Below are 27,579 nucleotides of genomic sequence, written 5' to 3'. Positions count from 1 at the left end.
ATATATATGTACATATACACACATACATATATGTGTATATATATATATAGTTTCAACAGTCCCTCCTGGAGAGAGGACTTTTTCAAGGCAAACACCATATTGCTTCTCAGTCTGCCAAGAGTGATGGCTTTCTCAAACCTCCAGGTGTAAAGCCCAGCTTGTCTTTCCCAGAAACGTTAATTCCTCTGGGCTCCTGTTCTTCTACAGCATGACCCTCTCCTGGACGCCCTCTTGGCCTCCCTTTGTCAAGACTCACATCCTTCCACACAAAGCTTTCCTAATTCTGCTGTGTCTCCGTGTTTCCCTGGACAGACTTTTTGCATATCACTACAGCTATGGGATAGCCTGGGAAGCCACTGAGGGAGGCACTGTCTTGTCTCTTTCACTTATAGAATACCTGAAAGAGTTAAACGTATCAGCACTGTGACTGTCCCAGAAAGCTGTGGAGAACACAGAACTCTTGCCTTGGTGAACTGAATTAATATACCTTAAATACATGGCATAGCCATTGGCAAGCAAGCCCCTCATCATGGCAGAGTATGAGGAACCTGCCAGAGTTGCTATTTATTTCATATGGCATAAGTAAGGCTCAGGGTCCACTGGGCAGCAGCCTCCTAGAATCCCTGGAAAGAAGGCCTGAACCTCCCTGCCTCTACCGACATTAAAAAAAAAACCTCTTTATAGTAGGGGCTGGTGAAGGGACCCTGGAACACCCAGCTTACCTTGTGGCCTGGAAGCTCCTTTGGACATGTGGGCTGGACTTGTTCAGAGCTTTCTTTTCCACAGCACTGAAACTAGAGAGCAAGAGGCTTTAGGACACAGGAGGCAGGAGTGCTGGCCCCAGGGCTCCGTGTCATGGCGGGCTGGTAGTGCCAAGGCAGCAAGCAGCTCTGAGGCCCAGACTGCTATTTCTGGAGAGCGAAGGAAGAATCACAGGATTGTGCTAACAACCCAGAAACATGACTCCTCCAAAGCTGCAAAAGTTTTATACTATGAAGTGACTCGGGACAGGATAGGGCAAGGAGCTAACCGATGGTGTCCTTCATAAAGAGCCAGGAGGCAGGAGCAGGGCCTCCCATGCCAGCTCCATCAGACCTCAAGTCCAAAAACCCGTGGAGGAGCAAAAGCTTTATGAGCTTTGGGAAGGGCTCATTAGCCAGGGACTATCTGACAAGAGAGGAGAAGGAGCCATGGGAAAGGCCAAGGCCAGAGGAGCAGGCATGAGTGTTAGAGGCCGGCAAATAGGCACCCTGCCTCAGGGCTGGCTGCTTAAGACAAAGGGATCTTTGTGCTGCTTGAAGTCTCTGAGGAACCTTCTAAGACACTCTTGTCATATAGAGCCAGGTACCTGGAAACACATGGTCTAGAAGATCAGTTACTTCCCCAAAATGCAATGCTTAAGAAAACAGAATGACCTTGGTCTGACTCATTTCCTCTATAAACCTTTCTTGACTATATGTAGCTCTGAGCACAGTACTCTAGCATATTCCCATGGAACATTCTAGAAGGGAATATAGTTGTCTCACAATGACATTCATTTATAGCTGAGAAGTGACCTGAAAGATATCAGAGAGGTCTAACTAACTCATTCAGTGTCACAAAGCTGCTAAGAGACATGCCGGAGCCGAGGTTTCCTGGCTTGAAGGTCACTGTGGTGGTTTGATTATGCTTGGCCTAGCAAGTGGCACTATTAGGAGGTGTGGCCTTGTTGGAGTAGAGGTGATCTTGTTGGAGGAAGTGTGTCACTATAGGGGTGGGTTTTGAGACCCTCCTCCTGTCTGTCTGGAAGTCAGCCTTCTCCTGTTTGTCTTTAGAACAAGATGTAGAAGTCTCAGCTCCTCCAGCACCCTGCCTGCCTGCATGCTGCCAGACTTCCTGCCATGATGATAATGGACTGAACCTCTGAACCTGTAAGCCAGCCCCAATTAAATGTTGTCCTTTATAAGAATTGACTTGGTCATGGTGTCTCTTCACAGCAATGGAAGCCCTAACTAAGGTAGTCACCATGCTTGCTTCCATCACATCACAATGTCACCTCTGAGAGGAGTGGACACACTTTTTGGGTGGCTTTCTCAATGTCCTGCTCATGCTTTTTGATCTATTTTGGGCACACGCCCTGACTTCTTGAGAATCTGTGGTAAACCTCTTTCTAGCCAAAGGTCTACACAAAGCACAAACTATAGCTCTCGTCAGAGTTAAATCAAAGGTGGCTGCTCCCATTCATTTTATTCATTTTTATTTTTGATTTAGATGATTAGAGAGCCTGGCTCATGCATGGCCAGTAGGAAAAGTGATGTCAAAGAAATTACTCACTGCTGAGTGGAAGGTAATGAGAGTTGCATTTGTCCTTCCCCTGTCTTTAAGGTAATCGCTGTAGGCCTCCTCATACATGGTCTGTACATGTCTTATAGCCTGAAAAGAATACCAGGGCATGGTGAATGGGAAGTTGCAGACATTTTCATTTTACCAAGAAAATCCTCTCTTCTGTGTCCCTTGGTGACACTGATTTTCTTCACACTCCTCTGTGTTTTAAGAGGCTTCTGCACACATAGAGTGAACACATCTGCCCATAAAGATTCTAGAGGTCCTGAGATGCCTTTCAAAATAGAAGGATAAACTGACTAAGAATGTTTTACTACATTAGAGCCACCTCTTGGCGTGGGGATTTGTAAACCTGACAGGCTTCACTGTCAACCAGGCCCACGTAGGAGATTCTGGTGAGTCACTTGAGGTAGACTCTATGACCACATGGTTCCCTGCCAACTCATAGGCAGGCGTCCACTTCCAAGGAAGATGTTCTGCATTCAGATATCACACACAGCTTAGTGGATACTTTTTCTAGTGTGAAGACATATGACCCCTAAATCCATAGGCTTGAGCTCTATGTGGAGCTAATCTGAGACTTGTAACCTCTAGGTGCAAGGAGCCGTGTTAAGAATGTTCCCTGGGCTGCAGTCACTCAGTTTTCATGTTTATCAGTTTTACACTTAAGCTCATATACCCAGCATGGACAGCATAGGAGTTCACTGGAAATACAGCCCTCTCAAGGCTCTGCCCTCTGAACCTTCTTGTCTTTCTAAAAGGCCACGTGCCCTGTGGGCTCTTCTCACGACCTCTTCTGGGCCCTGAGGATTACTACTTGCATGCAGCAGGCCAGGATTTAGCTTCTCATAACAGGGCGGTCTCTGTCTAGGACAAGGATGAGAAGGTGAGCTCTTACTCCTTCTTCCCTGCCCCATTCTTTTGTCTGTAACCTAATGCCTGCCTCATTTGGAACTAGGAACAATCTTAAACCAGGAATCCTAAACAAACAAACAAACAAACACAGACCAGTTTATACACGAACTAGAAACCATATATCACTACTCATATACATGATGAGCTCTGTACATGGCTAGGTGAAAGTTTCTACTTACACAATTGGGGGGGAGCTATTTTGTTTCCTAATAACATTTTAGGGTGTGTAGTCTATATCACTGCCTTAATAACCATAAAAACTTCTAGGTTTTACTTACTACATCCTTGCCTATAAATGCAAAGACTCCAGTGGTTACTTCAGCAGCAAATATCACCAGCAGACAGGTAAAAAACTGTGGAGAGAAAGCACTGATGTCATTAATTTAATACCTTTTCAATTTATTTAGCCCGTTTGCATTCTCAGCTCTGTGATAAAACAAACTCTGCTCTGTGGTACACAAGACAGCTTTTCAGCTTTATTTAGAGAAAGAAAGAACATCTGGAAGAGGAAACACACACTTCGCACAGCCATAGATGAGAAGCATCAGGCAGACATGGAAAACCCAAAGACTCATGGGAATGGGAAATGAGGGGGTCAGAACACCCTGCTTCAGGCTCCCAGTGAGAAGTCCAGAGCCTTCTCTCTGATGGTCCTCACCTCCATGAGGGTTCAGAGCATCAGCTGGGTGGCAGGTAACAGAGCCTCCTCTCTGATGGCCCTCACCTCCACGAGGGTTCAGAGCATTGACTGGGTAGCAGGTAACAGAGGCTGCTTCTGTTGTTGCTTTTTCAAACAGAAGCTGGGCTTAAAATAAGGCACCAGAGGGATGTTTGGCTAAGTTATTGATCTTAACCAGAAATGCTTTCCTTGTAGATAACAGTTCTTTCCTGACTGTGAGGATCTTTAAGCTGCCTCATCCACAGTGAAATATTGTTTCTTAAGGAACAATCAATTCTGAAGCACTCTTCCCCAAGCGTCTTTCCTCTGATGACCTCACTGTTTTCATATTTTCCATATGAGGCAGGAACAAAGATAATATTATTCTCATGCAGGAGATGGAGAAAACAGACACTAGAGAGAGGATCCAGTGCCAAGGCTTTATGTCCTAGAGGAGCTAGGTCTCCTGACTCTTTCCAGGGAAGTCTGCTAATCTACCCTGTGCCCACCCCATAAACCCCACTTACTGATCCAAGCACGCACTGTGACTCACGCATGGCTCCACAGCACCCGAAGAAACCCACAGCCATCATCAGGGCCCCAGCGCCAACCAGCACATACAACCCTGTGGATGAGAAGCCAGGGAGACCATTCAGAGCTGGACTGAAAACAGCCCAACCAAGCCCAGTGCAGCAGACGGAAGCCCTGCCTCCCACACCAGCTGGGCTCTGGCTTTCATCTCTGTAGAACATTCTGCTGTCACCTGTACTGGTGACACTTACTGTCTACACTTCATACATACCTGATCACTCAGCAAAGTTAATCCTATCTACTATCATAACAGTAGACATAGCAGGAGACTGAAGCTGAAGGAAACCAGGCGACCTGTCTGAGAACACGCAGCCAGCGAGGGGAAGAGGCTGACTCTACCTGCTGCTCAGAAGAGGTGCAATGAAGGGCCACCACATGCCTCCTAAAGTCCAAACATAACATCCTGGACTGTGCACCTTTGTGCAGAGAAGCACTACCACCCCACCAGGCCAATGATACTGCATCCGGGGTAACCAGAAGCTGGCTTCACAACTGGGACACAAGCCCAAGCCTTTTTTTGAGCCCCAGAGGCCATTGTCTTCTGGACTTAATGGCTGTCCCCACCACTGAGGACTTGAAGCCAAGGGTGTGGGAAGCAAGAGCAGGCTGCTGGGTAACAGGGGAGGGGAGGAGAGGGAAAGGGACAGAGCTGGCATGTGGGTAAGGACAGGAGCATAGGACATGCTATTATCAGTTTTGTGTGATTTTTTTTTCTCCTTTCGAGGGCAGTGCCACAGATATTGGACACACAGGAGGGCATGTTACAAAACAAAAATCAAAATAAACAACCCATGAGGGAGAACGATAAGGTAATAGACACCCACAATATTATCAGCGGCACCATGTTTGAGCCAAGAGTTAACTATCATTTTGAGAATTTTAATACAATTGCTGTGTGGGATGGGCTGTTTTTGTCAGGCACTGTTGCAGTTACCTAGTGCAGGTTTACTGGAGCAGCTCTCATGGTGGCTGTGAAGTACTGAGCTGCACTATTACTCTTTTCTTAGATAGAGGAACTGGGCCCCAGAGAATCAAGTTATTGTCCCAAGGTCCCCAAGAAGCCATCCTGCCTCTCAAACAACAGCAAAAGCCTTACTTTATTTTTTGGAGATTTCACCTCCTAAGTCAAGCCCCAGGAGGATTTTCCTCACAGAGAAAAAGGTCGGCAATGTGCTCTGGGAGGCCCGGGCCAGGCCCTCCTGATTTCCTTCTCCTATCCTGAGATAAGGGATAGCACAATGCGAGGGCTGGGCCTGGCACTTGACTCACTGGGAGTAAGGCTAATGGTCTCTGTTTTTTCCTTTTGCATTTTAGTCAGATGAGTCACCCGGAAACCATTTTTCTTCACCCAGAAGTAGTGGTGGTGGAGTGCTTGAGTCCCACCCCTGTGGGGAACCCCTGACTCTGATGTTCAGACACTTCCTGGGGGCTCCTCTGGGTTGTTCGCAGCTGATTTGTGGGCAGATCTATCTGTGAACAGACCTAGATGGAGCTGCAAACTAGCCAGTGCTTCCTGCACCGCCCAGCCCAGCCCAGCCCAGCCCAGCCCAGCCCAGCCCAGCCCAGCCCAGAACAAAAGGTTCTAAGTGGGGAATGGTTGCCTGTACAGTCAAGGGACCCCCACGTTTCCTGCTGTTTCAGCCTCATCAATCCCTCTGGGGCCCCTTTCTCTAAGAGGATCATTTCATGGGGAATGGATGTGGTTACAAGAGAACTGATACCATTTAATACAACAGGATTGCTGACTCCACCGCCTGAACATCATACTGTGCAATGCCGTCACTTTTCAAAGCTCTTTCGTTTCTATCATCTCTTTGGTTCCTCAGAGCAGCCTGGTTGGATAAAGAGGACATCCCTGCCATTTTACAAGAGGTCAGAGGCAAGAGTCCTGATTCCCACCCTACACTCCTTACTGAGATAATTGAGTAAAGGGTGGTATGGCAATGGAGGCAGCAACAGCAGCAGCAGCAACATCCTATCAGTGCTTTTCCATAACGCCTCAAGGGAGAGCCATGTTAACACACTGACTTCTTGCTTACAGTGTCATTGCCTCCCGTTACTACTACTACAACTGCTGTTTGATCCAGTGTGAAGATAGAACTGGGGTCACAGTCTTTCGTATGCTATACTCCAGGCAGTTGGTGACCATGTCCCTGTTCTAGTGTGAATTGGACCTTTGTAAGTTCCCACAGTTTTCTGAAGATTTCAGGTCTACAAATCTTCAGGTGAGAACCTCCAGTCAGTATATATTTCTCCAGTGGTCAGTGAAATAAATTCAAAATCCCGGACTGACTGCCTCATCCCTCCAAGCATCTGTACTTAGACACACACTCTGAGATCCCAATTGCAATGAACATGTATTAGACTATGCTCTCGCATGTCAGTCAAGTGGGATGTGGCCTCATATCCTGAGGTTTGAGCTAGGAAAGTGATGTCAGGAAAAGACAGGCTCCCAGAGTATAGGGGCCTGAGGGTCTCCCCAATAGGTAGAGTCCACTAGGTCTCTCTGGCCACAATCAGGAGATGTGCTCACTTGAACAGTACACAACATCCCAGTATGGACAAAACAACCCAAGCGTCTCAGAAGTGTCGGCTTCTGAGGCCTCTCCATAGCAAGCCTCTGTCTGCCCATTCTCCTGGTTTGAAGTGAGACTCTTCTGTGGAGTTGGAGAGAATTGCAGGAAACTTCCATATGCAACAAATTCCTCGGGCCTGCCAAATCTGACTATAAGAGTCTGTACAATGTAAGCCCCAAGGCTTCCAAGGACACCTTATTTAAATTATGGTTTTAAAAAGAGCTGCTGATGGAGCAACTACATTTTAATTCCAAAATGGCTTCCATAGAGTCCTCTCTCTCCAACAGCACACAAGACAAACGTGATCTACTTAATAAGTCTCATGTTTTCTAAGCCCCTATTTTCCTTGATTGGAAAAAGGAAAGCCCTTTGAAATTGCGTTTTCTAGTTAAAGGCTGGGCTTTCTGATGTTACCGCAGCAGCTTTTCCAGGGACGCCTTCTTCCTCCTCAGAGTTCAGACCCTTCTAGAGGCATTGCTTCAGCTTACAAAGGATCCAGAGGGCCTGTTCGAGGCTCATCAGCACAAACTTACCTAAAAATCCTTGTTGGGAGTGGATATATTGGCATGCTCACCACCACCAGTGATCTTGGCAGCAGATGATCTTATGCAACCTGCTAATGACTGGTTTTTCATCTAATTTTTTTTTTTTTGATGTGTGTGTGTCTCTGCAGAAGTTTTCCTTCCAGTTTCCCTTGGAAGCACAAAATTACAACCATCACTCACTCAGTCTCCATGGGGTTTAGTCCCAGGATCCCTCACATACCAACCAGCAGATGCATGAGCCACTCATGAAATGGCATCATATTTACACATAATTCATTTATAACCCCCTGCATCCTCTAAATCATCTCTAGATTACTTATCATATCAAGCACAACACAGATGTTCTAGAGTTGTTAGACTTATTATTTAGGGATTAATGGTACGAGAAGGTCTGTACATATTCAGAAAAGATGCTTTTTTTTTTTTTTAAAGATCTTTGATCTGGGGTTGCTTGAATTTGTAGATGCTGAACCAATGGATGTGAACCAATTCTATGGGTTGGCTGTATCTATGTGTTTGGAGGAATATTTATGAGTCTGAGCTCATGGGAAAGGGTTAGATGCTTTCTAAGCAACAGCTGCAGCAGCTACCAGATAACAGTTAGTATTTCAGGTGCTTCACGAGTCTCACTCCACATCCCTGGTAGGAAGTCCCACTTCCTGGTGGCTCAGCCCTCTCCAGGTGATCCCTGTACTATGCACTTGACACATGCCAAGAACTTGATGGAAGGTCCATGTGCTAGCTGGTCTAGTATTTGTTCATAACCCACCGCTAGCTGAGTTGGCCCTGCACTTACACGAGTTCACAGTCTGCAGCTAAAGAATCAGAAATGCAGCGAGTGAGAGTTGTGAAGCTGTAACGGGTAAGCTGGAATCCAGCCGAAGGGTGAACCCTAAACTCCCAGGTTACATTTTCAGGAGGGACTCAGAACAGTAACTTTCTTAGCTAGAAATCGGCCATGTGTAAATGGTGGGGGAGTTCCTGAGATTTCCAAAATCGCTGCTTCCTGGGTGATTCCCCCAAAAGAGTTCTAGGGTCCAGAACTCTGGGCTGCTGAGACTGGATATAAAAGTAAGTCCTCTCCTTCAAGGTTGTGATCTGAAATTCTGGCATAGTTACCTATTCTGATTCTTGTAGAATGACGTTGGAGAAACTGATCAGACACGGGAGTCTCTGTTATGCAGCTAGCATGGTGTCAGGTATGAAGTTAAAAAAATATAGCGGGGCGGTGGTGGCAGACACCTTTAATCCCAGTACTTGGGAGGCAGAGGCAGGTGGATTTCTGAGTTCAAGGCCAGCCTGGTCTACAGAGTGAGTTCCAGGACAGCCAGGGCTATACAGAGAAACCCTGTCTCAAACAAACAACCCCTCTCCCCCCAAAAAATATTACTAGAGTGAGTCAAACTGTTTATAAAAGCAAGCCAGCCTCTGAATGGTTAGCAACGGAAGGCTTTCTTTCCACATAACCTCAGCCACAATCAAAGTCAGGCTCCAGGACTCTGAAGTCAACAGGGTAAGGCAGATATAGCCAGGCTGGGACCGTGGAGCCAAGCAGCTCCTGTTTGTGTGGGCACCCCCAGTGGAGAAACCTGCTCACATCCTCGACTCACAGACATGAGCTCATGTGCTCCAGCTTCCAGAAACAGAGGGCAGCACTCCCCACTCTATGATCCTGGAAGACCCCGAGGCATCCACCCTTCCAAAACATGGGGAGGGGCCCGTACAGGAAATCAGATTGGCAGGTTGTTGGAATTAGGAAGAAGCAGGGGCTTTTTTTCCGAGAGTTCCCTGAAAGAAACTGGAACGGAGAAGGTCTAGGAAACCCCAAGTAACCCAAGCGCTCTCTCTGCCAGCTCCACTCTTGCCAGTCTCTCCCTCACCTAGGCAACCAAGGGACACAGCGGCCCTGGGTCAGCCGCTAGGCCTTGGCCTTGGTCCAGAGGGACACCAAAGGGAGGCAGCAGGCAGCAGTTGGTCTGGCTACCTCCCTCCAGGTCCTCATTTCTCCGCATTCGTGTCTCCCTGCGTTGGCTAATGCCTACCGCTCTGTTTGCCTTGGTCCCAGGGTGCAGAGCTTTGGGACAGAGGAACTCCGCTGTCATGGAGGGAAAACAAGGATGCTGGAAGGGAGAGTATCTTTGCATACATGGGGCAATCCCCCAAAGCCTGCCTGCTGCCTACCCAGAGCTATGCAATGTGTCTTTCTGGAGGTTTCCTCGTTCTAGGCTGAGGGGCTCCCCTTCTCTGTAATCCTCCTCAATTCCCAAGAAGCTGGGGCCACAGGCAGGTACCAGTGCACCTGGTTGTGGCTTTGTGTCTTGTAGAACCACTTGAACATGCTAAGCCTGTTTAGAATAGTATTTAACCAAAGGGCAATGGGTATTGAGCTGATGACTCCGAGACACATTCTAAAAAAAAATACACTGAACATTTAGGCTTAGTGGCCCACACTTGAGGTCCTAGTGTTTTGGAAGTAGAGGCAGGAGGATCAGGGGTTCAATGACATCATCACCTATTAAGCTCCATTCCAGCCTGGTCTATATGAGACTGCCTCAAAAAGCCCCAAAGCGAAATCAATGAGCCTTAGCTGCCCCTCCAGGTCAGATCAGTGAGCTAAGGGGCCTCCCACCCAGCAGGCAGGTCCTATGTGTCCAGAGAGGCAAGTGATCCAGAAGCAGCTAGCTCCATCTGTGTTGCTGGCTTGAGGTGTGAGTAAAGTTTCACAGGTACAGTTTTGGATTTAACCTAAAAATACCCTGTGATCTCTTAAGTCAAAAATGTTGAACAAACTTAGTCAAGCTAAAGTGTTCTGTTGCCATTTAACCACTGTGACAAGAATCAGGGTTGAGTGTTTACCTATCCCAGAGCTTCCTGTGCCAAGCGGGAGGGTCAGCTGCTCTACTCAAACATTCCTGCTTCGTTCTCTAAGCTAAGCCAAGTGGACGACAGACATGGCCTGAGACACAGAGATTCCCTTTCATGTCATGTTTGTGACATGTGTGTCAGAAATCTTTCTATAATAACCATCTATAGAAACATACTCCACTGGACTTGAATATAATGGAAATTTAGTGAGCCACATAACTGAAAATCTAGGCTAGTACTCATTGCAGAGACTCCCCATGAAGCCATTGGAATCCAACCCATATCCATGTTGGCTCATTTTTCTTTCTCTCTCCTCCCTGCTAGGGTAACATGGCTGCTGTAGGCTTCTAAATCCAGTAAAACACGCTTCTTTCATTTCTACAGACCTCTTTCCACTTCCCAGCCTAATGCCTGTGCTAGGCACCAAACCGCTTGTGTTTGTGGCTTGTCAGCCTAAGTACCCTTAAGCTAAGCTGGCTGAGAGTGGATGAGCTACCTAGCAGAGCAAAAACAGTAAAACAGTCCACAAGCAGAGCCTGAGTCCTTCTTCTAGGTGCTGCAGCTTGAGTGTGGGTGTGCCCTCTGGCTCCTCAGCGAAGTCTCCCCTTGCTATTAGGCCGTGGTGAGTGATAGTAAACACGGACTCAGTCAGTGCTCAGAAGTAGGAGGACTGGGTTTTTATAGGAACAAAGCACCAGGCACGAGGGAACTAAGGACCAAGAATTAGAGATAACAGCCTTTGCCATCCTCTTCTGGGCCAAAGCTGGCTTGGGCATAAATATACGGTGCGATTCTGGTCAATAGGCTGCAAGAGGAGACTTCTGGAAGAGTATGGGTAAAGTGGAATTTCCTTTTTCTCCTTTGGACTGTCCTGATGAAGACACAGTGCTAGAACAGCCAGAGGAGAGCAGAACTGGGCTAAAATACTAGAGGGACCAAAGCCCCTGAGAAGAGCACCAGCTTTATCTGTGTCACCCGGTTTCTCACCTCACCTTCTTTCTATCTTGGCAGGAGGTGTGGCTGCTGCCCCTCTGTCTGTTCCCCTTCTCTAGGGACAGGTCTCTCCTGTCCCCATCATGGGATTCTTCCCTTCTCTCAGCAGTCTCTACTGATGGAAGTTTTGAGATCAGCACCCCAAAACTTTGAAGTATCTCTTTGTTTTGAATTGTTTCCATGTTAAAACAACTGATCAGATCACAACGTATAATATTGACTTATTGGGAGCCCTCCCTGACAGCCTGAATGGACTGGCAAACTACTCCAGAGAGGAAGGATGTTTCCTAATTTAAGATGAATTTTAGTTACATTTTCTTGACACTTCTTTAAGGAAACAAGCCAGTTTTCCTGGGGCCCTCTTCTATCCTGGAGAGAGGAAGAAGGGGCCACAGAGGTCCTTTCCTCAGTACCAGTAGAAGTGTATAGGTCCAGAGGCTCAGACAGCGACTCTTGCCTCTCCCCGTCCCTCAGATCCAACCTTTAGGGAAGGAGACTGAAGTCACTCACCCACATAGAAATACTCTGGGGACTTGTCCTCTGATGATAAATCCTTTATGGTACCTCCAAATCGAAACCATAGTCCAAACGCAATAACAGCTGATCCGGCTAGCTGGAAGAGAAATAGCAGAGAGTTGGCTATGGAGGGGGGCTGTATACACAGGCTGGAGAGCAGGCTGCAGGCATGGGAGGCCCAGGCTGGGAGGGTCGCCCCCTGTAGAGACCATCTTGCCTATCCTTCATGTCTTGCCAGGAAAGAAACCAGGCTTAGAGGCAAAAGCATGGAATCGGTACCCCTCAGGGGCCCTAATATGACTGATCAGCGTGTGTGTGTGTGTGTGTGTGTGTGTGTGTGTGTGTGTGTGTATGTGTGAAAACCACTGTTTCAACATTCTCCCTGCCAGGCATCTGCCCCTTTCATTATTGTCTCTTGCTGGGTATATACTGGACTTCCTCACCAACATCTTAGTGAGTGGCCACTGTCTCAGAGGGGATGTCAACAAGAGCAAGATGAACTCTAAGACCTGGGGGAAGCCACCTTCTAAATTAGAAAAACAAACAAACCCATACCAGCCTTGGGCCCACCTACAGTTGTTGATGCAGTTTCCAATTATACATTTATATGCATGCAAATATCCATGATGCAATCCCAAGTCTGCTCAGAGACTCCCGTGACCCCCTCTTCTTGATTCCTACATGGTGACCGATACCCTCCCCCTGCCCAGGCATGGTTTTTCAGGCAGGGAAGGAGGGTTTTTTAGATGTTGTTGTTGTTGCTATTTTGGGTTTCCATGGAAAGTGAGAAAGGAAAAAATATGTTTCTGAAAAGGCCAGGTCTGTATGCTATGTGGCTCATGGAGAGGCTGAGTGGCTGGCGCAGGCAGTGGCTGGGCAGGCTGGCAGCTGGAAGAGTCATCACTGGGCTTCCTCTCCTGAGGCTTCATGTCTAAGCTGACAGCCCTGTATGCCAATCACAGGACTGTTCCAACCACAGGCCTGCAGGCTCCAGCCAAGGTGCTCTTCTCACAAACACCACTCAGATATCACTGTATCGGTCAATTACCACTTATTTACAGGGTACCTTGTGAGTGCAAAACTCAGCAGAGATGTTAAAAAATACCATCCTGCTTCTGCCAGCTCTTCCAGCTACTGTTGGGCAGCCCTAACCTTTCACCAGACGGGGAGGCTCTGCTCCTGTCTGCAGAGGGGAGAGCACCCACCTTGGCAGCAGAAGCCAAGGAGGAAATGCAGATCAGAGGTGCAAGAAGGAAAAATCCAGTCCAGTCCGGGTTAGGCCAGACACCTTTCCAGGAAGGCTCCTTCTTGCGGAGCAGCTTGTAAGAGACCTGGGGCTGCCCTTGGAAGGTTACCTGGCTGTCTGTATGAGGACTCTCCCCCTCTTCATTTTGTTTCCCAAGGCCAATTCCCCCATGTGGCTGGCTTCTTCAGAACTATGCCAGCCTATCCTTTAGTGAGGGGGAGTGGGTGGCTGAGTTCTACCAGCTGGCTACTCCCAAGAGGAATAACTAAAGGTTTCCAGCCCTCAGAGAGGACACTAATTGGATAATTCGTGGGGCGGCTAAAAAAAAAAAAAAAAAAAAAAAAAAAAAAAAAAACAAAAACAAAACAAAAAAAAAACACGGGCTCAGCTGTCTTTTGAAAGACTTTTTACATTTTTTTTAAAAAAGAGCAGGCTGGCATGGAAACACAAGATGAAATCATGCTAACACATAATAGTATTTATCTTTGAAGGGTGGAATTACAGGTGACGTTTTTTTCTTCTGTTTTCTAAGGGCTCTATATTAATTATGCATTAGTCTTCTAGGCTTAAAAACCATAGCTTTTGAGAAGGCATTGCACACTGGTTTTCATGTCCAATATGAAAAATGGAGAGTCTCCTTGTTCTGCGCTTAACTAAGGAAAGTGCCAGCTTTGGGGTTCTGGTTGCTATGTACAGAGAGCCATACTGTCTTTGGTCAAATGGTGCTGCCTGGGATGAGGCTGCCCAGTGAACCTCACAGGCTTCCCTGCTTTCCCGTCTCTCTGCTGCCTTAATGGAAAGACAGAGTTTCCAAACACAAAGCAAAATCTATTGACAGAGGCCCTGGGCCCAAACCAGCAGCCACCACACAGAGTACGGAGGAGGTGACTGGTCTCAGGGACACCCTACCACGAGACCACAGTTTTGGAATCTCTGAACACACACTCTAATTTATTTGCTGTCTGGACCATGCTCCCAGACAGAATCTATCCTTCCAGTTCTGGCACAGATATATTTGAGGCATAATGGAAAATGAAAAGAGAGGTTGCAATTTAGAGCCACTGGGCAATGGGGGAAAAAAATCCACGCTTGTTCATCCAAGCCCCCAACCCCAAACCACACATACATGGCTTTCCTCTCTGGGTCAAGGAAACTATGGCTTAGCTGAATGTCATCACTGTGTGTCAGGGAATCCTCCCAGAATGCTGTGGGCTGTGTTAGGGATGTGTGGGCGAGGAGCTTTCCAGGGCCAGAACAGTCTCTGCTTTGGAAGGAGGCACAGCAGCCACCATGTAGCTCCTCAGCCCTTCTGAAAGCCAAGACCTGTCAGGCTCATAAGACGCCATGTTTGCTGTACTTGTGGTTGGTGAACTACACACTGGAAATTGCTCAAGGGGGCAAGGAAATTACATTAACCCCATTCCAGTGAGAGCAGAGGAAGCATGCCTCCTGTCAGGCACAAGGTTCTTGTTCTTGCGAGCATTCCCTACAGCAGAAGATGCTCTCCCCAGCACTCAAGGGAAGCATTCAGACCTCTGTAGTCCTAAGCTTAAACTCAGTAGGCCCCATGTCCCCTATGCCACAATGCTTTTAATTTCAGCCCATTTTGTATACTCATCTATACTCAGGGAAAGCTGAAGCAAGCAAGAAATGAGTGCTCCTTCTCCATCCCCTTCTTGCCCTCACTTTTATCTCTCTTCACTTCTTTCTCTTCTTCCATACACATTTAGTAACAACCAATTATGGGGTCCGACAAGGCCAGGCACTGTGCTCCATGTCAGAGACTTAGAAGACAATCACATAAAGTGAAACATGAGATGAGATACAGGAAGTGTGCTGAAGGGAAGGAGCACACATTACCAAGGGGGGTGGTGGTGCACACAGCACTGGCAGGTGGTAGTCATCCTCATTCTGATACATGCCTTGAAGAATGAGTTGAATTTCACAGAGCAGCAAAGAATTAGTGGTATGAGAAAGCTTGAGGCAGAAGGAACAGCACAGGGGAAAGAGCCATCCCTTACCTCCATGCTACGCTGAGAACGAGGCCAGTGTTGGGGAGCACACTGCGTCATCATCACAGGAGTGTGGGGGCAGCCATGGCTCATGGCTTCTGCTTAGCCTGCATCATTGTGGGAAGCCTACTGTAGGCCTCGAGGGAAGGGAGATAGGAACTCGACTCTTTTGATGAGAGTGAGCAGGAGTTGAATGCTGCCTGGCTTCCAAACACACTGAGCATCCACAGATAGATGCTCCAGAGAACCACAGAAAGGATGCCAAGGAACGGTAAGGAGACCCTGAGGGCCAGTGAGAATCACTGTAGCGAGGGAACACTGCCGTGGCCGCTCTGCTTCTAGGGCAGGCATTACTTGCAGCATCCCTAGTAGAATGATAAGAGAAAAACACCATTGCTTTTGCAGAAATGAACTTTTCTTCTTATAGTCATTCGCCCATTTTGTATGGGTGGGGAACATGCATGTGCCATAGCATGTCAAAGGGCATGTCAAAGGATAACGTGTGGGAGTCTGTAGTCTCCTGCCACCATGTGGGCCCTGGGGACTGAACTCAGATCATGAGACTTGGCGGCAAACACTCTCACCTGCTGCGGCACCTCACTGGCCCTGGAATGGACTTCTCATACAATGGAGTGAGCTGAACCTCCGTGGTAATTACTAAGAAGAAATTAATTAAAAACACTAAAAACAACCAGGGTGGTGGTGGCTCACACCTTTAATGTCAGCACATGTGAAACCGAGGCAGAGGGACCTCTGTGAGTTAGAGGCCTGGTCTACATAGTGAGTCCTGGACCAGCAAGAGCTGCATAGTGAGACTCTTGACTTAGATAGGAACAAGAAGAGCAAAGGGAAGGAAGAAAATGTTATAAGGTAGGGTAGGTTTGTGGAACACAGGTGAACCAGTGGCGTAAATGTGCATAAATTAAAAGGGGGAAGGGGACTAGAACACCACAGGGACCAGATGGGGCTCAGAAGCCATCTCTGAACAGGACAGTCACAGACATTCTTTGTGGGCAAGTTATTTCAATAGCTATCAATGATCTAGAGAGTTTGCCAGACACAGAAAACTGTCTTTAGAGAAGAAGTTTATGGTCTCAAACTAAGGGGCAGAAAGGATAGAAAACTGACTCAAAGTATTTTGAAGCAATGCAGATGGACGGAAAGTTTCTATCAGGTAATAATTCTTTGTAGAACACAGTCCTTCAGACTGAGGTGAAGCTTGTGCACTGCAATTTACTGCTCTGGTCGATCTTGCTCTCTCTCTCTTCTCTCTCTCTCTCTCTCTCTCTCTCTGTATCTGTCTCTCTGTCTCTCTCTCTTTCTTTCTCTCTCATTATGAATTGTAAACAGGGAAGGCTCATCCAGCTGCCATAGTACTGAGATGCAGAATACAGACACTACTCCCTATGCGGTTTCCCAGCATACCCAGCCGTCCCCTCCTGGATACAGCCACCGGCATGACAAGGAGCCTGTGTGCTGCTCCTCAGCTCTCAGCCGATGAGACCCAGTAGAGAGGATCCTTTCTGGGCCAAAGGCATTCCCAGCAGGGACTCTAGCCACGCATGAGCACTTATACACAGGTGGGAGACAATGAAGGGGTCAAGAATGCCTGAGTCAGGCTCCCTGTCTTTCTTTTCTCATGTGGGGACATCTGGTTTTGCTGTTTCATGAGCCAGAATGCTCTTCTGCGCTGCCCACAGAAGGCTGACTCCCCCTCCCTTTCAGCTCTCAGGCCACTTCCTTGGGGAAGCCTGGCCTGGCCTAGATATGCGTGTCGTTTCATAGCTCACATAACTATTGCTATTTAAATATTTCTGGGTTTTAAAGGCCTGAGCTCATTGAGAGCAGCAACAGCTCTCAGTTGTTGACTGCTAAACGTTTCCTCTCTGCCTCGTAGAGCCTGCTAGGGTGGGGCAGGGGGGAAGCAGAGACATCACTCACTCAGCTGTGGGAAGAATTGTTTTTTCCTTAAACCTATGTTCTAAAGGCTACCCTCAGCCTGATGGTTCTTGGAGCTAGGACCCTTGGTGGGTAGTTATGTGTTGGTAATCAGCACTAGGAAGCTATGTTGGAGGTGCTCAGCAAACACTAAAACATACCAAAAAGAAATCACCACATCTGCACTGGCTATCAGGTTTCCTAAGTTTCAGGAATGTGTGTCAAGAACCACGCATGGTCACAGAGGAAACCTGCATGCACCTCTTCCCGGGCAAGGCTGGCACACTTCACATGGCTACAACAACACAAACAGACATGCTGCCCTTCAACGAAAGACAAACAAAACCAGCCCTATGTCCTGGCTTCACCATAGTGAAAGCTGTGTGCACACAAACCCAGCTCACTGTGAGGCTCCATTCTGGGATGAAGCCACATAAAGTTGAAAATGAGGCTTCTATTCTAGAGTCTCCGTTAACTGCTTTCAAGCTAATACTTGCTCATGGTGGCGACGCACGTCCTGGATGGACTCATAATGAGCACTCATGATTCCTGATCTGATTGAGGCCCCATTATGCCTCAGCTTTGCAGCAGGCAGATGTCACAAGCTCATTTGCTTTGGAAGATGACACTAATTTACTCAAAGTGGAAAACTGGCTCCCAAGACTTTCATTGCATTACACAGCGAAAGCAAGGCCAGGATTCAGAGGGCCCTTTCTCAAGAGCAAGGACTGTTTTCTTAACCAGAAAAAAACTACAGGGGCTGAATAGCATATCACAGTCATACCAAATGGCTTCACAGGGACACAAGTGCCCTGTCCTTGACATCAGGACCAGGTATAGATCAGGAGGAAGAACCGCTGTGACAACAGATGCTGATAAAGCTATTTGGAAATGGCTGTAGCTTCTGCATCTCCAGTGTGATTTATCCTCTATTCCTTCATAAGGGCAAGTTTGTGCTTCCTTCAGGTAAGAGCATGCTTTCTATCACCTATCTATCTATCTATCTATATCTATCTATCTATCCATCTATCCATTCATTCATTTATTTGGTGTGCATGTGTGTGTATGTATGAGCATATGTGTGCCCTGCATATGGTGGGGAGAGTTGGCTCTCATCTTCCCCCATGTGGGAGCCTGGGATGGAGCTTAGGCCATCAGGCTTGGTCGAAAGCCTCTTTGCCCACTGGGCCACCCTGTGAGCATGCTTCATGGTGACTCAGTGTTTATTTTCTGTGCTGCAATTCAAATTTTGATAGGATCAGAAGTGTTTTGTTCTCTGGAAAGAACACTCGACTGTGTATTTGTGACAAACACGCCTTTTTCTGTTTGTTGAAGTTGTTATGAAGTGAAGTTGAGTGAGCCAGCTGAGCTTGTTGGGAGGTAGATTACAAGGGCCAGGGGTGGAGCGGGGACTGGAGTTCAGGGAAAGAGGAGAACCTGGGGACGGAAGCTGGGTGGAAGAGGGTGCTGAGAACTTATTAATATCTGTGGACAGTGCGGTGTGTGTGTGTTTATTTAGCCTTCTGGTTGAAAGTATGAGGGAAGAGGAGTTCCAGGGAGGAGCAAGAATTTGGAGGAAGAAGATGGCTTCACAGCTTTCCCTATGCAGCAAAACAAAGTCACAGGCCACTGAGTAATGCCAGGAGCTTTATCGGTGAAGATCATGTAGCCCCAGAACTAAAGTCCAACTCTGTCCAGCTGCAGCCTCGAGTTAAACCCACCACCCACTGCCTGCCTTTTCTCACCCAGGGGTGAGCTGTCTTTTCTAAGTTTCTGGATTTCCTCCCTGTAGTTGGGTCTGCACTTTTTGTCTTGCCCTCTGCATGCACAAACACTGATCTTAGGAACCACGGTGACTGATGTCAGATCTTGACTATACTGAACTTTACAGAAGCTGAGGGAGACATTAAATGATATTAACTGATACTGATGTGTTCGCATTCAAGGAGGCTGAGAGGATGAATTTGGAAAAAATAAGTAGGATTCTTCTTTTTTTTTTTTAAAGATCTATGTTATTTTTAACTGTGTATGTCTGTTTGCATATGTGTACATGCGAGCACATGCTCTAGTATGAATATGTGCTCTTGTGCACATGACCGCAGGTGCCCACAGAGGCCAGAAGAGAGTGTCAGACTGGAGTTCCAAGCAGTTGTGACATTTCTAATGTGGACACTGAGAACAAGAGGGCCGTCTGTAAGAACAGCCAGTGCTTTTCACCGCTGAGCCATGCCTCCAGCGCCAATAACCAAGACTCTTAAACGGCGACCAGAATTAGTGTTCTTTACCCACTTTCCCATTATTACAGTGAGAAATGGTGGCAGAAAGTAAATGCTGTGTGTAGAACTCGTACTGGGACAAGCGGAAAGACTTGGGTGCCAGGAAGTTCCCTTGGATGAACTATATGGGACACCACAAGACCTAGGTTGTCATTCTCTGACATTTTCTTATTATTTATTTTCTTACGACCTGTTTTGAGGTTACTAAGGAGCTGAACCAGTCCTTCCCAGGATGAAGGATGCATTTTGCAGTTTTCTACACAAACTTCCCTGGCTCTTGCCCTACAACTTATGACTGTCACCTCCTGTTCACTACCTGGTGCACTTGTGTGCATACGCATGTGCACGGGTGTGTGCGTGTAAACACACACACACACACACACACATACACACAAGCTACCTCTTTCCATTCTCCTTTACTATAAAGAGCAGACCTTGGTACACTTTAGAAATAGCTGTTTTTCTAGAAATGCTCTCTTTTGACTGTTCAGACTGAATAAGGATGCTCATAGGCAGGATGGCAGGCATGTCCATCTACACAAACAGTAGCACATGCAGAGGAGATAGAAACAGGGAATCTAGGCAGCAGGGGATAGTCAGACTGTCCAGCACCTGGACGAGACACTAAATTTCTCTCCCCTCAGCTTATCTGTCTGCAGGGATAGGGAAGGCAAGTGCCTTCTGAGAGAGCAAGCTAGCTCAGCTATGTGCTCAGAGCTGAGAGTGCCTGGCCATGGGCCTTTTCATGTTAATGGACACAGTGTTCCATTCGAACTGAAAGGATGATCTTCAGGAAGCCTCCCAACCCCCGGGGTGATGCCTTAGTTTTCTGCCTCTGCCTTCTATACTTTTTCCTCTCCTGCTTTTCCTGACACCTGGCCCTCCCCTCGGCTTTTAAAATGATGCCAGAAAGCTGGTGCCCTTTACAGAGGCAACGGCTCCATTTCTTTAACTTTAGTTTATTTAAAACCTAGTAAGAGAAAAGATGAAAATGAAGTTGTGTGACAAAGAATGATTAGACTGGAGTTGTCTAATAGAATTTTCTCCAATGAGAGGTGGGGAGATGGCTTAGTTATACTAAGGTGCTTGCTTAGCAAGAGTGCAGATTTGGGTTTGATCCCCAGAATTCACATAAAGAAAGCCAGCTGCGGTGGCTCATGCTTGTAATCCCACTGCTGGGGAGGCAAAGATAGGTGGATCCCTGGAGCTCACTGGCAGCCAGCCAAGCCTACTCAGTGAGCTCTGTGCCAGTGAGAGACCTTATGAAAATAATAAATAAGCAAATAAATAAGTTGGGCAGTGGTGGCACACACCTTTAATCCCAGCACTAGGAAGGCAGAGGCAGGTGGATTTCTGAGTTCGAGGCCAGCCTGGTCTACAGAGTGAGTTCCAGGACAGCCAGGGCTACACAGAGAAACCTTGTCTCAAAAAAAAAATAAATAAATAAATAAATAAATAAATAAATAAAGAAATAAAGAAATAAAGAAATAAAGAACTGGTGGTCGATACCTGAGGCTGTCTACATGCAGGTACAACTAAGCACGAACACACACACACACACGCACACGCACACACACACACACACACACACACACACACACACACACACACGGAGAGGGGTGGGGAGGGGAGTTGAAATTTCTTAGTGTTATAGACATTTGCCATCTGTGCTGTCCTGTATTGTAGCCACGCAGTACCTGGCTACTGAGCACTTGAAATGTGTAGATGGTATTGAGGGCAAAAATATTTCATCTTATTTCATTTTAAGCCTAAACAGCTCCATGTGTTCAGTAGCATAGCTGCCATATTGGATAAACAGGTGTAACAGTCACTTACGGGCTCATCCTAGCGCCCTGTTAGTCTGGGTACTCAGAAAGGCTAAGGACAAAGATGGTGAGCCTTGGCTGGAGACCCAGCTCTGCTGCTGGATACTTTTGTGGCCTGGACAAGAGTCTGTGTCTCTCTTTTCTCAGGTGGAACTTGGGGAGAGCAGTTACTGCTTCACAGGCTGTGGCGAGGGCTGAAGGGGCTGATATGAGGCTATGCTCACAGGAGTACCTAGCGCTGGGCTTACACTTAGGCAGGGATATTATTCTTCAAGCCTCTAATCCTGAAAGTAATTTTTAAAATGGTTACTTGAAAGAAAAACATACCCTTCACCTCTCCATGTATCTTTTCTCATTTTCCTTCTTATTTTCACCTGCCTTAAGTGGATCAGTCATGTTCCTTACCCCTCAGCCACAGGTTGGGATGTTTTATGTGTCTGTTCACTCCAGTATTTCTAGAATGCTTCAAGACTGAACCTGACACTGGCTACAAGCTAATGGTAGATGAAGTATTTTCCAAGCCAGCAGAAGTTTGTTTTGTTTAGATAGGGTCTTTCTTACTTGAACAAGGTGATCCTTCTGCCTCAGCCTTCTGCATGCTGTGGTTCTAGGTGGGCGCCACCATACATGACTCCAGTGGTTTTTCATTTCTTTTTGTGTATGTATGTAAATGTGTATATATGCGAATGTATGTGTGCCTGGTGTCTATAGATGCAAAGGACAAAGGATTACATAGGTGTACTATTATTTCTGTCTTATTCCTCTGAGGCAAGGCCTCTCATTGAATCCGGAGCTAGATCAGCAGTTAGCAAGCCGCAGTGATCTCCCTGACTCTACCCCTACACAGTTCTGGGTTACAGGAACATGCTCAACTTTTCACATAGGCTCTGGGGAGTGGAGCTTGGGTCCTCAAGCTTATGCAGCAACTGCTCTGACCCACTGAGTTACCTCCCTATCTTCTTATATGTCATATTCCACATCCCAATACGTCAATAATGTGAAAAGGTAGGAAATGAGAAAAACTTGGGCATTCTAGTTACTGCGCTTTTCAGCTTTCATGCTTGTAAAATGGAGCTAATTAAATTATTGTGAAAATTTAAAATATAATGACTGTGAAGACAGAGGTTGCTAACAATTCATTATCAGGTGAGATCATGTATGTGGAAGCATTTTGCAAATCAAAACCTTATATGCATGCTAATTCTCCTTGTTGGTTCCTCTCTTAATGAAAGCTGGGGATGGTGAGAAAGGCAGGCCAACATTCTCCTGTGCATCTGTAAAGTGTGCTCCCACCTGCATTCCCACCGCATTTCCACCTGTCTCTATATTTTAGAGACCCTAACACAGTTTCCTTCAGTCAGGGCTGGACCACTTGCTTTAAGAAGGAGAACAAGCCTGTTGTGAAGGGCCTGTCAATGTTAAGACTGGAGGAGAGGTTACCCAGAGGTACTCCAGGCAGGGTGATCTAGAACAACACTGGGATGCATCTTGTGATGGTGACTATCTAGGACTCTCAAGGATTAGTGTAGAAGAACCCTTGAGACAATAATGATAATGTGGTAACTGGAAAAGCCACCAAAGGAAGCCCCAAAGAAGAGTCACCTAGCCATCCAGAAACAAGGGTCTTTGGGCTCTTGAGACTGCATCTCAAACAAGGGTCCTCAAAATGTCTTTAGAGTACTAGTGCCAGCCTCACCAGGGGGCTTGTGATAGGTGCAGACCTACTAAATCTGAATATATAATTGAATAGGGTCTCATGTATTAACATTGACATTATACTAGGAAAGACCCAGACCACCAGAGCCTGTGCCATCAGAAGCATGGCAGGCACCTAGCAGTTCTCCATGTGGACTTTTATCTAGAACCCTGTTGAGTCTTTTGGATGCCAAGGGACCAGAAGAGAGGATGCCAGCTCATAACAGTCCTTGCCTTTGAAGGGCAAAGACCAGAGAGGGGATGAGCTATTATCAAAGACAACATGGTGGCTAGGTAAAGGGTTTTAATCTTTCAATCACAATTTAGGATGCCAGGCTATAGCAAGCATCTAGCGTTTGCTGGCTGAGTGAGTGGATCATAGAGGGAACACTCCATGCCTTTTGGAAGCCATAAGACTCCAGTTATTTGTCTAGCTGGATGTGGGGCATGTGGGTGCTCCCTCTTACCTTGGGAAACATCCTGAATTATAGGTCCTGTCTTCCTGCCTGTGCCTCTACTGTTTGAATGGCTGCCTTTCTCAACACCCCCAGCTTTCATTAAGAGAGAAACCAACAAGGAGAATTAGCATGAACTTAGGTTATTGAGCATGTACTTTGTGCATACTGGATTCTTACTGTACCTGTACTGACGGGCTTTATCTACATAATGATCACAAGGTGGCTTGCATACTACTTTAGTATGCCCATTTTACAAGTGAGAAGATGGAGGCTCAAAGAGGTCAAACAACTGAACCCAGTACCCAGGGTAGTGAGACCTACAGAACTGGTAATAAACTCTGACTGGCTGGTACCACAAATCTACCATTCATGCTTTAGTTTTCTGGGTTTGAATGGCCGTACTGCATACACACGCCTAAGGTCTACCACAACACTAGGACTACAGCTCTGGCCTCTCCAGACTGGCCATGTTGTGCACTCTGCTCTGCTTATCATTTCTAGGTCCCTCTGGTGCACATTAGGAGAGGCTGGCCAATGCGTCAGTCTCCCCACTTTAATAGAAATCAGCAGTGCAGGCTATGAACAGACCACAGGCTGTCCTAAGAGTCTCCAGAGGCTCTTACCCCACCTCCTGCGCCGTCCTTTCTAACAAGTGGCTGCTCTGCAGTTGCTGTTTGAGATGTGTGGGACAGTGCAGGAGCCGTAAGCGGTGAGTCAAACGACATTCACTCCCGAGCCAAAGAGGCAAGTCTCTTTCAGAAGGACCTAGTAGGCATCCCTGAGTGAAAGCCCAAAGTGCATTGGCCATGGTGAGGAAGAAAGGACGGCCAGCATCTTCCCACGTACCATAGACGGCATGTAACTTTCAACCAGGAACAGCCTTGCTTCCTGTTGAAGGCAACCCCGAGCAGCCCAGAGCAGCACAATGATAGGAAAATGCTGAGCAGACAACAACAAACCAAGGAATAAACAGTGCCTAGGCTTTTCTTCCAACCAACATATGTGGCTGGGTGGGTTGTCGTGTTCTGTTTATATTGCTATGCAACAGAGAGGAAGGAAAAACAGGTGATTTCAACGCAGTCAGGACTATAACCTAGTACTGTGATGGTAGATCACAGGCCTGAAGTCAGACCTGGCAGACACAGGGCAGACACCCTCCCATTAATACAGTCAGGCTAAGAACTGGGCTTTACTTTGGGTTTTAAAGCATTCATAACTCGATATGAGTCCAGCTTGGCTTCCTGTGCTGGTTCTCAAAGGTCTGATTGATGGCTCAGAAAACCAGAGTCACAGCTGAGGGGACTGGCAAGCCAGCTGCCGGGACGAGGCTCCAAATCTGACTCTAAGACCACAAAACACACTCTACAGCCTCTGTGCCTGCCTCCTGGCCAACTTCTGGCAGGACAGGAAGGACTGTCATCAGGGGAACCCTAGACCTCAAAAGGGAAGACATCTATGGGTGTGTGAGGATACTCAAGGCCCAGCTGAAGGTTTCCTTCCTGGGAAAGCTCCGAAAGAAAGCAAAAAAACAAAACAAAACAAAAACCGTTAGAAACCAGGGCAGAGCTCCTGTGGAACTGGATTCTATATGAATAATTATCCAATACGATCCACTTCCCCAAACTGGTAGCTCTCTTGTTCAGTTTGTCCCTTCACTTTACCAGGAAAGCTGAGTGTACCTGCTGCTCATCCATGGCCCACCTTCTCTCACGGAGCCACCGGGTCCTCCTACCTCTCCTGGACTCAGTCTATGAAAGCAAAGTTCAACATCTCCTCAATGAACAGGCACAGGTATGCCAGCTCTCCCGATAAAGTTGACAGCTGATGTCTGAAAGTCAAGAAGGCTGTTCACATCCAGGTGTCTAAACTGAGGATTCTCTAGAGAGTTACTCAGTACTTCCTGTGCTGAACATCATTCTAGGGGCTAAGAAAATGGCTGTGAAAAACAACAGAAAAAAAAATCCCTTGCTATCAGGGAGTAGGCGATGTTAGTGGGGGGAATAGCCAAGTCTGAGTTGAGAGGATAATGTATAGCTTTCCACCAAAGAAGTCACATGCAAGCCACTTGGCATACACAGATACTGTTTGCCAACAGTAAGGACACCGGGCGAAAGGTAGTTACCAGTTACTGAATGCTTCCCGTGTGTCCGGTAGTTAGTAACAAAAATAACAGATGACTTCAAGCCCCTACTATATATCGCTGGCTTAGGATACTTCACACATTTCCTTAGACTCCTCAGCACAACTCTGGCCCTCTAATGGTACAGATGGGAAGCTAATCCTGGAGGGAGAGCTCACTGGCTCTGGCATGCCCCCTCACCCACTTTGGATCTCTGCACTCAGGCCCCATGGCTTTGCCACTCAGATGGCTCACAATCCTCTGCTCTGCTCCTCATCTGGTATACTGAGCTCCGATGTCTCTCACGAGAAGTTGTTTAGGCTCCTCGCTGGTACTGGGGTTGCTTTTCTGAACTCTGTATTTAGATCACATACAGAAAAGGCCATCTCCGATCTCGGTGACAGGCACTCAGACTTCTCTGGAACACTACTTCCTTCCCATGCTTATGACCGGGTGTGAAACTTGGTCACCCTGCCTTACTTTTTTCTTATTGTTCACTATGGGTTGTTCTTTTAGCTGCAGTAGCAGCTTTGCGAACAGCATCTATCTAGTAATCGTTTAATAGTGATTCTGAAACATTCCTGTGGCTCCAGATTACCTGGATGCCTTGCTGGGCCCCTCCCCTACACTGTCTGATTCAGCTAGTCTGGGCTGAGTGAAAATGTATGTTTCTGAAACATTTTCCAGGGAGCCCTGATGCTGTTGACCCAGAAGCCACATTCTGGGGACAGCTGGGTGACTGAACCTCCCCAAGGGTGAAGATGGAAGAGGCAGCCTTTGAGGTCTGTCTCTGCCATTCAACAGCTGTGGGACTTCTCTGAGTCTCTGTGTCTTCGTCTATGAAAAGGGGGATGCCCTGCTTGCACACGTGCACTGTAGTAAGAAAGGGGTGCAAAGATGGATGGAAGGTGCCCAGCACTGTCCCCGACCCACTGCAGAGGTTTGATAAGTCTGGGGAAGCTGGCACAAAATAAGTGCTAAACCCAGCCTGAGAGACTCCCTGGCTCACACAAAAGTTTGATGTTGTAAGCAGTGAGAGTGACTGGTGTCACTGCAGCATGACACCTATAATTAACAGCCTTTGAAATTAAGCCAGACTTCTAAAAACAAAATACAACACAAGGGCACTCAGAAAGACGTCTTCCTGGAGTGTGATGGGTTGCAAATGCCAACTTGTACAAAGTCTATGTGTATTTTTAAAATACAGGGGATGTCCCCAGATACCACCTCCAAACTGTCCATTGCTGAACCAATGTTGGTCATAGCCACGGGGTCTCTGGAAGAGCTTAGAGTTGCTGGAATCACCCAGGCTTCAGGGCTAATGGGTTGGTAGTCACAAGTGGAGCCCATCGTTCAATAATTTATTACTTATTGTCCATTCAACCTCCTCAGAGCAGATGGGACAACCATGGCCGCCAGCCCAGTAGTTTCAAAGCATCCCAAAGCATCTCTGCTTCTGCTGTTATCCACGTCCCCCGAAGGGAGACTCGTGTTGTCCCTCAGGGTCTGTCTGAGCAGCTACTCTGGCTGGCATTCTCTTTCTGGAAGGCCAATAGGGACTGTGCGAATGGACCTCTGACAGTTTTCCAGGGCTCGGAAGAGAGTATTTCAGGGATTGTCCACCCCTAACTATGCTCTGCTATCACAGGAGACTGGGGCCGTGGCCCTCTCTCTGGCTGTCTCTATGCATCTCTACCCAGGGAATGCTGCCAGGTCTACGCCACCCTGCGAAGTTGAATGAGATCATTTCAGGAATACTGGTTGTCCACAGGGACCCTGGGGGATGTTGCTGCCCTTCCCAAAAGCCCTCCATTTTCCAACCCCTCATAGGATAGCACCCACCACTGCCCATCCAGCAGTACCCTCCCCTAATGCCCAAGAAAAGGACTATCCTCCCCCATTCCTTCAATTTTTTTTCTACTGTCCGTTATTTTCCCAACAAACCACCAGAGCCAGGCGGCGTGTCCGCACACTCTTGGTTGGGGCGCCACCCCAGGCAGCCCCACGGTAGGGATTTCCCTCCCAGAG

At 47.3% G+C, this 27,579-nt stretch overlaps 1 protein-coding gene across 2 annotated transcripts in view; it reads right to left on the bottom strand.

Moving 5' to 3' along the window:
- Nucleotides 1-27,579, bottom strand: part of Tspan2 (tetraspanin 2) — a 39,329-nt gene that overhangs the window by 11,228 nt on the left and 522 nt on the right. Inside the window, exons 1-6 of one of the 2 annotated variants that reach the window (XM_031375004.1) lie at nucleotides 15,249-15,468; nucleotides 11,976-12,078; nucleotides 4,423-4,520; nucleotides 3,516-3,590; nucleotides 2,314-2,412; nucleotides 723-794 (exon numbers count right to left, since the gene is read on the bottom strand). In XM_031375004.1, the coding sequence (XP_031230864.1) occupies nucleotides 723-794; nucleotides 2,314-2,412; nucleotides 3,516-3,590; nucleotides 4,423-4,520; nucleotides 11,976-12,078; nucleotides 15,249-15,332 (531 nt within the window). In that variant the 5' untranslated portion in view covers nucleotides 15,333-15,468. Of the gene's footprint in view, nucleotides 1-722; nucleotides 795-2,313; nucleotides 2,413-3,515; nucleotides 3,591-4,422; nucleotides 4,521-11,975; nucleotides 12,079-15,248; nucleotides 15,469-27,579 lie in introns of those variants that run through there. The other variant, XM_031375005.1, reaches the window with a different exon arrangement.

The sequence above is a fragment of the Mastomys coucha genome, unplaced genomic scaffold (genome assembly GCF_008632895.1).
Source record: "Mastomys coucha isolate ucsf_1 unplaced genomic scaffold, UCSF_Mcou_1 pScaffold16, whole genome shotgun sequence".
Classification (NCBI taxonomy): domain Eukaryota; kingdom Metazoa; phylum Chordata; class Mammalia; order Rodentia; family Muridae; genus Mastomys; species Mastomys coucha.
The sequence above is the reverse complement of the archived record's forward strand: the minus strand, read 5'-3'. Positions and strand labels throughout refer to the sequence as shown.